Source organism: Chaetodon auriga, chromosome 18, assembly GCF_051107435.1.
Source record: "Chaetodon auriga isolate fChaAug3 chromosome 18, fChaAug3.hap1, whole genome shotgun sequence".
In the NCBI taxonomy this organism is placed as follows: domain Eukaryota; kingdom Metazoa; phylum Chordata; class Actinopteri; order Chaetodontiformes; family Chaetodontidae; genus Chaetodon; species Chaetodon auriga.
Window position 1 is genome coordinate 1,884,695 of NC_135091.1, and position 11,492 is coordinate 1,896,186.

At 44.4% G+C, this 11,492-nt stretch overlaps 1 protein-coding gene across 4 annotated transcripts; it reads right to left on the reverse strand.

Moving 5' to 3' along the window:
- Positions 1-581: 581 nt before the first annotated feature.
- Positions 582-11,451, reverse strand: mpv17 (mitochondrial inner membrane protein MPV17). Of its 4 annotated transcripts, none has more exons than XM_076756845.1 (8): positions 11,197-11,451; positions 10,345-10,425; positions 8,519-8,634; positions 7,754-7,846; positions 6,096-6,191; positions 2,441-2,473; positions 2,251-2,303; positions 582-1,952 (listed from the first exon to the last, which is right to left on the reverse strand). In XM_076756845.1, exons 2-8 carry the CDS (start codon positions 10,415-10,417, stop codon positions 1,883-1,885), a joined length of 534 nt encoding a protein of 177 aa, XP_076612960.1. In that variant the 5' UTR covers positions 10,418-10,425; positions 11,197-11,451; the 3' UTR covers positions 582-1,882. The 4 variants fall into 4 exon arrangements, with proteins under 4 accessions (XP_076612960.1, XP_076612959.1, XP_076612958.1 ...); XM_076756844.1 differs by having other exon boundaries at positions 11,185-11,427; XM_076756843.1 differs by lacking the exon at positions 11,197-11,451 and adding an exon at positions 10,886-11,175.
- Positions 11,452-11,492: the final 41 nt, after the last annotated feature.

The following is an 11,492-nucleotide window of genomic DNA, read 5'->3' on the forward strand; positions in this document are numbered from 1 at the left end:
TAAGAGTTGAATTCAGGGGAAAACTGAAGATTTATGACTGTACAAACTGAAAGACAGATTACAGAATGTGTAGATCAGCACAAATAACTGCCAATCGGTAGCTTCTCACAAAAAAATAAAATAAAATAAATAAAGAGAGAATCATTAGCGGTGCTCAAAAAGCCATTTAAAGCTCACTTTCAGTCTTTCTGCCTGTGACGACTTGAAGCTGAACGTGTTCAATGCAGATGTCAGCTCCATCATGTGCACGTTAATAAGACGACGCACTGTCTCTTAATTTAATTACCTTGGTTTAAACGTAATAACGCAGCAGGCCTCGGTGCTGAATCAAAAAGGATTCCAGCTTTCTGGGGAGAGGCTCATACACCTCGGGGAAAGAGGCTATTTGGCGGATTTTCAATGGATTCGTCAGACGATTTCCGCTCGCTCTTCCCTGATTTAGCCTCGGAGTGTTTGTGTGGAAAAAATGTGTGCAGTCAATTTGGTTGACAGCCCAACTGAGCAGCCTCCACATCTCCAAACCAGCCCCAGCGAAGCAAAGCCAAGGCGGTCATTAAAGTCAGAGAGGTCAAACGCACCACTGACATCATCCCATGTCAAACTTTATTGACTCATCTGCGGAGACGGCCTGTTAATACACACGTGCACATTTCGAGTATAAAAACTGCATTTCCTTTGACAAATACATTGACATTTTGTTTTTTCGTGGTGAATTTCAGCAGCTGTTCTGTGATTTCTTGTCAAGTTAAATGATAAAATCAATAGATCCAGCAGCCAGTTAGCTTAGCTTAGCATAAAGACCAGAAACAGGTCTTCAAACAGTAACACCAAAGCTCATGAAAATCTGTACAAAAAAAAACAAGGTGTAAAAATGTCAAACTGCAGTGGGAGGCGGGACCTCAGTTTGATTTTGGGTGATTTCAAGTGTTTCGTTTTGTTTTGTATGTAGTCGACACATTTGGAGGTACACTTTCTTTTCGAGGACTTCATATTATATTTGTACAGTGCTGTCAGTGGTGTGATTTGTAGGACTGTTTATCTTTTAAATATCAAAGTGAACACAGTAATTAGTCATAAGAAATGTTGAATTAATGTTATCCTGATGACGCTTTTCCAAGTCAAACTATTCTTTTTATATCAGATGGTCTTTATTCTTTCCAGACAGATGATGTTCGTTACTTCACCCACAGACGCCTCAACAGACCAGCATGCATTGCATCCGGCATCTGATAAGACCTGGTAGTACTTGGTTTTACTCACTTTATGTACATTTAGAGGATTGTTACAGGATTGTTTTTCCTCAGGGTTGTTAAAAAGGCATTTTGGGAAACAGTTACTGAAGCAGAAGCAGAGAGACGAGGCCGGAGAAAAGTGACTAAACCAAATATGGAAATCTCAACGCATGATGATAAAATCTGGATCGTATTAAAACTCTGAGGATGAGACGAAAAGTTCCTTCATCAGAAGACAAAACAAGCTCATATGAATGTGTAAAAAAACATTACTTCAAGTGAGTGACAATACAGAAAAGCTTCCTTTGTAAGCAGTGGGTGTTAATGTATGAGTGTGTGTGTGTGTGTGTGTGTGTGTGTGTGTGTGAGGCAGCACCACTGCCAAATCCCATTTCCATAAATAACAAACTTTCACAGACATTTCTGCAAATGCAAGTTTGACTTTCAAGTGTGAATTTGTCATTCAGAGTAGACGAGCACTTTCTCCCGACCTTTACCGCTGACTCAGTCACAGTTTTACACGTTGGAAATATCAGAAGACGAAGAAGCATAAAGTAAGTTAGACCAGACCGGCCCGTGTCACACACACTGCAAATGAGTGTGAGATCATCATCGGCAGCAGCGACGCAGGCCGGACTTGTGATCATCGGTCACATCTTATTGGCCTTCCAGGTCAGGTAGGAGTTCCAACCAACAGCAACGACCTGGACGACGGCCAGCCTGCAAGCAGGAGCACGTTCATGAGTTTCAGAGAGAATTTAAGGCTAAAAAGACTGTTTTTATGCTCGTTCTGATGACATTTAAGAGGTTTTCATAACTGATGATTATGAATTCATGAATATTGTTCACTGTGCAAGTACAAACGACTTTCAGCTTTACAACAAACAGGGAGCAAGAAAAACGAAATTTAAGTCAATTCTGAGCCAAAATCAGACGTTTTCAGACGCCTTCAGGCTGGGCAGACACTCGGTTTAGGTTCTTTCAGCTGGCTGTATGTTAATAAAACCTTAACGCTCACCTGTGGTGCAGTGGAATGAAGTAGAAGTTGGCGATCTGGACGGGCGGCCACAGCTGAAACACCGACAGACGACAGTCAGGGGACAAATTAAGAAAACTTATTTCAATCAGCAGGTTAATGTTAAGAAAACTGATATTTTATTTTACAAGCAGATGTCAATAAAGAGGTGAATCCTACAGGAAAGACTTACGTAATAATTTGAGATCAGGGCGTCTGTGTAGTCCTGTGAACAAGGTTAAAAAACAGTTATTAATGATCATAATCGTTAATGACGGAGGCTTAAAGGAGCTCTTAACGAGCTCAGACTGAAGGGACTCAGTGTTTAACTTTAGAGAAATTCACAAAGTATGTTTGGACTAAAACATTTACATCATTCAGCTCATTAAGATCCATTAAATAACTCAAAGATCTTCGACTCGATCTTCCTGGTCGTGCTCCTGTGAACGGATGAAGAACGAACTCTGAGCTGGAAACATTCGCAGAGATCAGGACGACTCGCAGCGGTCGAGAAGTCTGGTGTCGACACAGCCGACTGTAGAAAAACCTTTAACAAAGCAAACTCAGGCATCAGCTTCAGCCCTCCAACAGTCTCCATCAGTGAACGGTTGAAGCTGCCAGAGGGGGACGATGTGAGGAATGGTGATGTGATGAAGCTGCAGGTGGTGAAGAGTTTCCTTCCAAAACAAAGCAGGATGGACGTTTCACAGCCAAAAATACCAGCAGCAGCCAAGTAGCTGTTGAGTAACTGTCAGTGACGGACATCTCTATCAACCCCCTGCAGATCCACCAAGTTCCAGTCAGGCTGAATCTGACGCAGCAAAAATCTCTCTGTTCATTTCATGTTGACATTCAGGCCAAAGATACGTGACTGCATTTAAAGGTGGGGTTTAATTAAAGAAGGACGGATCTGATGTGACAGAAGCTAATCTTTTCTAAAGGAAACTGTACTTAACTGAGCTTTTTATCTTCTGGACATAAATAAACAGATCAGCAATAATTTGTTGAAGGAAATGAAACGAAGCCAAAACTGAAATCCGAGCAGCTAAAACCAGAAGAGAAGCGACCGTTTCAACACTGTCACAACGTTAAAACATGAGCTAGCATCACGGATCATGTTAGCTGGTGAGCTAGCCAACTATAACACATCAGCTCAGTATTTTGCCAGTGATAATGTAAGCAAGCTAACAAGCTAATGTTAGCCAGTTAGCTGTAACTTAGCGACACTGCATGGATCTTTATCTTTAGCTGATAAAAAAATTTGCAAACAACAAGCGAATCAATCTACCAACCAGATCAGCCCCTGGTATCAGTTAGCTGACGTTATCCTCTCAAGACGTTTTGCTATGTTAGCTAGCTAGCAATTAATCTGCGTTAGCAAGCAAGCTAACGTTAGTAAGCTACAACCACAATATTACAATGTATTTCACACCGTTTGCAGTAATGTTGTTTGACATTGACCTCGTGTTGGACGGCTGTCATTTGTTGACATAAGTGGACTCGATTTCTAAGCTAACATTAGCTAACATTAGCTGGTCATTTGCTGATGTTAGCAGACTCCATTTCAAAAGCTAATGTTAGCAAGGCACTCTGGGATTAGCATAAACATCACATCCTTCAGATTTTACTGGAAAAAACGTCCTTCAGACTGAGCTCAGGTCGCAGACTGTAACAGTCCCTTTAACTTAAAAACGTGCATTAGTTTTTGCTAAATGATGAAACAAAGGTTGGTGGATGCAGACTTTGACTCCACAGTAAATATGAAAGGTGTGTGTGTGTGTGTTGTTTACACACACACACACACACACACACACACACACACTCAAACTGCTGATGTCATCTCCTGAAAGGTCACCTGAACACGTCTCGACGTATAAAAACAACAAGGCAATGTTCCGCTGACGCTCTTTCTCTGCTTGCTTTCGTTTCTCGGGGTGAAAACTGTTTTCTAATTACGGCCAAACAAGGTGCTTCAGCACCTGAGGTGAAACGAGCCAATCACTGCGTCACACACACACACACACACACACACACACACACACACACACATCCAGATGTTTCCTCGCACACTCTGAAGAGGACGGGACCTTTCTCGGCTCTGCCAGGGTCTCTAAGGGGTTCAGTGTCTTATGCTGCAAGAACAGGAAGTGACACGAGACAGGTGACACAGGTGTCAATCAAACTCAAAACAGCTGCCAGCTGAACGTCAAGAGGAAGTTGAATGTTTGTTTTGATTCTACATCAGACTTTCAGCCTGTCGTGTTCTGGAGCTCGCAGACGCCATCCCTGAATTAGACTGTGGAACTGAAATCCCATCACACTTCGATCTGTCCGTCCAACAGTCCAAAACTAAGAGATTCAGCCAACGATCACAGAGAAAATCCTGGATAAATTTTGCTTAAAATTTAAAAAAAAGGTCCAATAACTATTGGATGCTTGTCATTAAATTTGGTAGACGTTCATGGTCCGTGGTCTTATATGAAAACCGTGGACAGCAGCAGAAGAAAGTCAAGTTAGAGTTCGCTCACAGGTGGGACTGCTGTTCAGTGCTGCCCTCTGGTGGTTGGGAGTATTAAGGCCTTTCACTACAGCGATCATCTTCGGTAAGAGATATCGTCCCACTGTGACACAGCAACATCAAAACAATATTCATATGAAGCATTCGGAACCTGTCTTCATAACTAATTGATTTCATACGCAGTAATTAATAAAGTCATTCGATTACTTTTGAGAGAAGCAGCTCGTAAATGCAACTAATTGCTAATTTTCAGTTACTTGCACAACACTGATCTCAATGACTACTGGATGAAACTCGGTTCAGACATCCATGTTCGACTTTCAGCACAAAGCGCGGACCTGAAACACGGCAACGATCAGCTGGTGGAGTTCAGGTGAGTCGCAGGTAAATTCTGAAGGCCTCAGCAGCGTTTGTTCGACGGCTGCATTATTTTTCCCCTCACATCTCCTCGGCCCCGGCCCGTTTGTAATGAGCACATTTGTCATTTATTTTCTGTCCTTTCTGACATTTACCAGTTTGGCCTTTCAGCTCCTCGAGCCTCCCTCGCTAAATAATTGATGGTGACCAGCCGCACGCTGGGTAAGCAAGACGCTGATGGACGTTTGAGCAGCTGGCACAAGACGACAGTTCGCTCTGACCTGGCATACAAATACACACACACACACACACACACACACACTCGTATACATGAAGGTATGAGTCACTCCTGCTATTTCCACAGTCCCCCCGCCGCCCTCGTCTCTTCCTCCATCTCAGGAAATAGTTTCTAATAATAATGAGAGGTGAGTGTTGGAGGTCAGATACTGGACCTGCAAATCCAAACTTCCTCTGTGTACTCTCATGTACCCAGAGCAGAATTTTTACACAGTATAAGTATGGAAGACCAGGTCGTCAAACCACTGATGAAGAAGAGTCCAGCGCCAGCTTTATATCTGAAATGATCCTTTTTGAGGCCTAAAAGGTCACGTTGATGTCAAAGCTGTTTCCTGACATCTGGTGCCACCTCACCTTCCTCTACAGTCTGCGCTCAGCATGCAAAAGCCTTTCTCTGGAGTCAGCGTTTGGTTTGTCCATTCAGGGCTACTGTAGAAACATGGCGGACTCTGTGGAAGAGGACCTGCTCGCTCTGTATGAAGAGCTCATTCTGAGGTACCAAAACCACCACGATTCTTATTTTACATACGTATGAACATTACATTCGACCTCTGTCTCTGTAGATCCGTCACACTGGACCTTTAATGATCCTTTAAGGCAACACATCAGGTGACCGCTGCCTTCCTCTCTTGCCGCTGACCCGCCGCGATGTGGCGGCGAACAAGAGCGAACTCACCCTCTTCAGCTTGTTGACATTCTCCTCCACCGTCAGTCCGTTCAGAGCTCCAGAGATACAGAGGAACGCCGCCAGGAAGCCCGGAGCGAAACACAGCTGCGAGGACACACAGACGGAAGGAAAGACGGAAAATTCAACCAGGAAGTGAACAGAGACAGAAAACACAGCGAATTCACGGCAGCTCAGTGAAAACGGTTGAAGCTCTGCTGACAGGCAGAAAGTTGGAAAGAGGATGAAACAGTTTGATTGGCTGTAGTCAGAAAACCAAAGCTGTCATTGGTCGAACACAGAACGTGAAGAACTTGAAGTTCTGAGAAGATTTTAGTGAAAACAGGTTGATTACTGGTTTATACTTGAAGTCAAAACTACATTTTATTCAATACGACTTTTTCTCTTCAGAATTGAGGAAATAAGTGAAGCTACGCTCGTCTACGTCTGTGTTTTAGATCGATCGATTGATCGATCGGTGAGGTAGATCCTGATCAGTGATCCATGAACAAAAAGCGTGAAAGACAAACTTCCTGTGACTGTCAGCACACCGAGGCTCCACATTTACAGATCTCCAGATATTTCCTGGATCTTCTGCATGTTGCCGAATGAAGACCGAGGACGCCCCATCTGATCTCAGATCAGGTGTTCACAGCCAGCTGACACGTACGTGAAGCAGCTCGCTCTCCATCTGTTATTCAGGTCTGACGCAGAGGGGCCACAGACCCGTTCAGGCGCACAGCGGACCCCCGAGCTGCCGTGAATATTTCAGCAGAGGGACGCAGGGGAAGCTCACAAGTCTTCTTCTGTGGTGGGTTCAGCTTTACTGACCATGCATCTAATGAGGAACCGTCTACCTGCTTGTGTTTACTCGACATCCATCCATCTGTGTAGAAACTCAGACGAGCTGAAGAGTCTGGAAGTTAGAAAACACTCAGAAAACAGTCGAGATCTGATTCATGAGGTTAAAGGTTGTCTGAAAAAATACTGCGTTTATCCAAAGAGTCGTTTTAGAACCAAATCCTGTTTTAAAAGTCACAAAGACACTTTGAGTCCTGCGCTCAAAGTCCTGCATCAGCGTTTTCATTGATCGAACACAAACACGCAAACGACTGCTTGCGTGTTACACTCGCTCCTAAACCTTTGAGCCTGTCTGAAGTTTGTCTGGCAGCTGGCGGACTGACGACGAGGACGATCTCGTTCGTCTCATGATCGTCAGCTTTGGTCTTTGACGGCCTGAAGCTGCACAGTTCAGTCGCTCCTCGAACAAAAACTCCAGCTTCTCGAGGTTTGGATGTTGAAACAGGAAACAGATAAAACTAATCGACACTCTTTTCCCTTATGAGCCAAAGCTTTGTCATAATGACAACAGAGGCACTGAATGGATCGGGGACAGTAGGGTCAGGGCGGGACGGGGACTCACAGGGGACCATCCAGGCCTCCTGACAGAGTCTGACAGTCTGCCGCCGTCAGCCTGATCTGAGGGAATGACGTCCGTTCGCCCCGTTGGACACCATTAACGACCGCGTGGAAACAGAAACACGCTGAGCGGCTCGAACACATCGCTGAGCGTCTCCTCTGTTTCTTCGTGTGCTGCAGCTTTGACAAATAGCAGCAGGTAATTCAGCAGCAGAAGAAGAGGAGAAAAGTACCACAGGTGCTCCTCTCACCTGGTCAAACAGCATCTTCTTCATGGCGGCACTTTTCGTTCCTCCCACCACCAGCCTGTCCAGGACTTTGTACCAGCTGCCGATTACTGGACCCTTAGAGGCAAAACAAAGCGAAAATCACAGTTAATTCTTCTTCGGTGGTTTTTAGTCTGTTGCTTCACTTCTCGAACGCTGGCGTCGGCGTGCTGACGGCAGGTTCATTCACATACGACCACAGGTCTGTTTTATTGATGCGAGGACGAGCGATACATGATGCATGAAACAGTTGTGAGTTTCTAGATGAACGAGCGTGACATGACTCCTGTGTGTCTGCACGCCGTCCTCCATTATTCATCATGACGAGGCAGCCGATTGGAGGAATTTACTCGTCTACGCGGCGGTGACGTCAGAACGGAAATGTGCCGCCGTAGAGGTGAAACAAGAGAATTCACAAACATACAAAGGCATGAAGAAACACAGCACACACACACACACACACACACACACACACACACACACCGATTACAGACTTACAAATATGACTTTAGATGCTGTTACGTTACGTTTCTCCATGAATATCTTCAGTTTGCTTTATATTTGCTTTCTTGTGTTAAGAAATAAACATTATAAAAAGCACATTTTTATATAAAAAGTCTAATCGGAGTGTGGCAGCTGAAGGCTTTCATCTGCGTTCAGTGCACGATAAACTTTATTTACACAGCAAACCAAACCGGTCACATGTCGTTTATGACGGAATAAAATCGATCGAACCACTAGACAACTTACCACGAAGAAGAAGCCGATGCTCATCATCCGGGCCGTCCGCCGCACGTTGTGATGAGCCAATCCCCTTCTCTCGATCACCTGCTGGGAGATGACATCGCCGATACCCACTAAAGAGCCTGCAGGACGAACAGGTGCAGAGTTAGCATGAACACAGTCAGAGCTGGTGATCAAGAAGCCAACATGCTGACTTAAGTCACTGCAAACAGAACGAAAATGGCTCATTTGGGCGACTGCTGTGGACTCACCTCCACGGTGCATTAAACCAAAGCACAGCTGACAGATTTCTTATGACACGACTCATAAAAAGACATGAAACAGCTGTTCAGCAGGTGGAAAAAGCTCAGAGCTGCGCTAACATTCTGTCCCACAGTTAAAATCAACAGCACGGAGTTTTAATGTGGACTAAACGAGAGCCAACCTTTGCTCAAAATGTCATGGGAGGACTAATAAAGGTAGTTTGGGTGACGAGGTGGACGCAGGCAGACTCACACTCGTGTGTCAGCTGCTCACCTTGAAAGCAATAAACACGAGCGTTTCCTGTCACTTTGACGTGATGGGCAGTAAAGCAAAGAGACGAGTTAAAGCTCCGGAGCTGCAGTCACTCAGCGCGTCACTTTACGACGTCAAGAAGGAACCATTTCTCTAAAAACACCACGCGAGGTCATCGAGGGCCAATGGAGACCAGGACCAGGCGGACAAAGAGGACGAAGACGAGTCTCACATCGAACCTCCAGTCACACCTCAGAAAAATGTACTTTGAGTATCAGAAGTATTTATTCTGCACACCTTCGTACTTCTACTCTCATTCAGTTAGTGTTGTCCTTCATCAGCGTGGAGCCAGTTTGAGATGTTTTGTACACTACTGGGTAGATCAGTAACAGTACTGCATCGTATCATGTAATCCTGGAGTACAAGTATTAAGTGGTACAAAATGGAAATATTCAAATACTAGTACGTCAAAGCTGTACTTGAGTATATGTACTTCGTTCGGATCCACCACAGTCGATGAGTCTTTGAGTGTTGACAGTTGTCAGGAAAAGGATGTTGGCTCAGCTGGATGCTGCTTCAAACATCTGCCTCCATCTAGTGGTGGTGAGATGTTACTACACTGGAGGCCTCAGAACACATGACGCATCAGAGACCTGCTCAGGTGTTTGGACATGAGGAGTGACAGCGTGTTCAGGTGAATCCATGTTACAGCTCAAACTGACTTTCAGGAGGATTTAAAGTGTCAAAGGTTCTTATTTCTGACAGTCTGTTGGCGAACGGTCTGAACGAAACCAGCAGCATCGACTGATCAGCTGCAACAAACATTTTACGTCCTGATAAATCTATTGATTATTGTTCTTTTAATCTACAGGTGTGAAAACGTAAAGTTACTGCGTAGGACTGTTCCAGCATCTTCAAATGATGTCTTCAATTTGTAGGAAACACGTCTGAGATGTAATAACTTTATTGACAAAGAGCCTGAAATAAGCATCGAACAGCTGATTTCTGAGGATTCAAAAGGTGGAGAGGAGGAGGAGGAGGAGGAGCAATGCTACGATGTCCTGGGATGTGACCAGTTAAACCAGCGGGGAGACAGAGCTGACTGATTATTAGGGACAGACGGGGGATCTCGGCCCCTCGGGTCAAAGGCCTCTTTCTGTTGATTCTGACTGGAGGTAAACTGGAGCAGAGGTCATGACACGTGAGCAGAGCCTGTTTGTGTCATCACTTAAAGAAAAGTGAGTTCGAGCTCTTCACTGCGTGATTACGATGCTTCGTTTGGAATATGAGGTTTGTCGTCTGTCTGTAGGAAGTAAAAATGGAAGCGTTGTTCCTACCAGCAGTCACTGTCTGCACAGCCAGCGGGTATTTGGTCATCAGGGTTTGGTAGGATCTCCACAGGCCAGCCATTCTCCTGCCTGAGAAAAAACAAATCAAATCTCAGAGTTACCACTACCCCGCCCGCCGGCAGGCAACTTGACCCAAATCAAGCGCTCCCGCTAATGAGTGCCGTTAAAGTGTCAATTACGGCTTGTTATTTAACCAGGAGGAAGCTACATTAGCACTTTGTTCAAAACATATGTCCTGTCAGCTAAAACTATAAAACCTGGATGAACAAACACGTTTTTACACATCATTTTTATGACTAAACTGACAGGAAATAGCTGATCATCCGGCGACACTTCGAGTTCATTTTCAAACATTTCATCGACACGACGTGCTAGCTAATGCCCCCACTGACTGTAACGGCGGAATGGTTATAATTTAAGTTAATCAAAAAAATAAAGTATGTCCTGTGTGAAATCTGTCAATGCCGAATTTAAGAGTGGCTTCAAATAATGTGAGAAAACATAAAAACAAGGTCTGACAGATACGTACGTTTATCAACAGCCCAGGAAACCTTAAATTGCCAAGTTTTTGAATGCAGTTCGGTGCATTCTGGCTAAGCTAACGTTGAAACCAAGTTCACAGTGTTGCGTGTGAACTAGTGCGTTTTAAAGCTCGTCGTTTCTGGTTAACAGCTGCAGTCTGTAACAGCATCAAAATAACCTCTAATGTTGTTAATCTGAGTGTTGTTACCGGAAGACAACTGAGGTGCTACTCACAAACACAAACATCACCGCACGCAACCGAAATGTGTATCAATAGACTCTGTATTACGAATCAACGTAACTTACATGTGCGCCTACCTGAGCCCGGCTCTGCAGAGTGGTGATGCCTTCACGGCTCCGCATCAGCTCCGACATTTGTTAGTAATATATGTGAATTAGTCAGAAACACAAAATTATGACAAGCATACGCTAAACAGCACATTCACAGAGAAATCAGCATTTTCTTTCACACATAGTAACTTGTCCGTTTCCCTCTTTTGCTTGCCGATAAATGCACAGAATACAGAGTTAAACACAATTATTTCCCATAGCCCCGGAAGGCAGCATAATAACAGCCATGTGCGTCACGTCCGCTGTAAACACGATCCTATGGA

Excerpts from the sequence above, each read along its gene's own strand:
- mpv17 (XM_076756845.1), bottom strand. The coding sequence starts at position 10,417 with ATGGCTGGCCTGTGGAGATCCTACCAAACCCTGATGACCAAATACCCG. Across the intron at positions 8,635-10,344 it reads TGTGCAGACAGTGACTGCTG|GCTCTTTAGTGGGTATCGGC; the intron begins GTAGGAACAACG and ends TTCGTCCTGCAG. Across the intron at positions 1,953-2,250 it reads TTCATTCCACTGCACCACAG|GCTGGCCGTCGTCCAGGTCG; the intron begins GTGAGCGTTAAG and ends TCCTGCTTGCAG.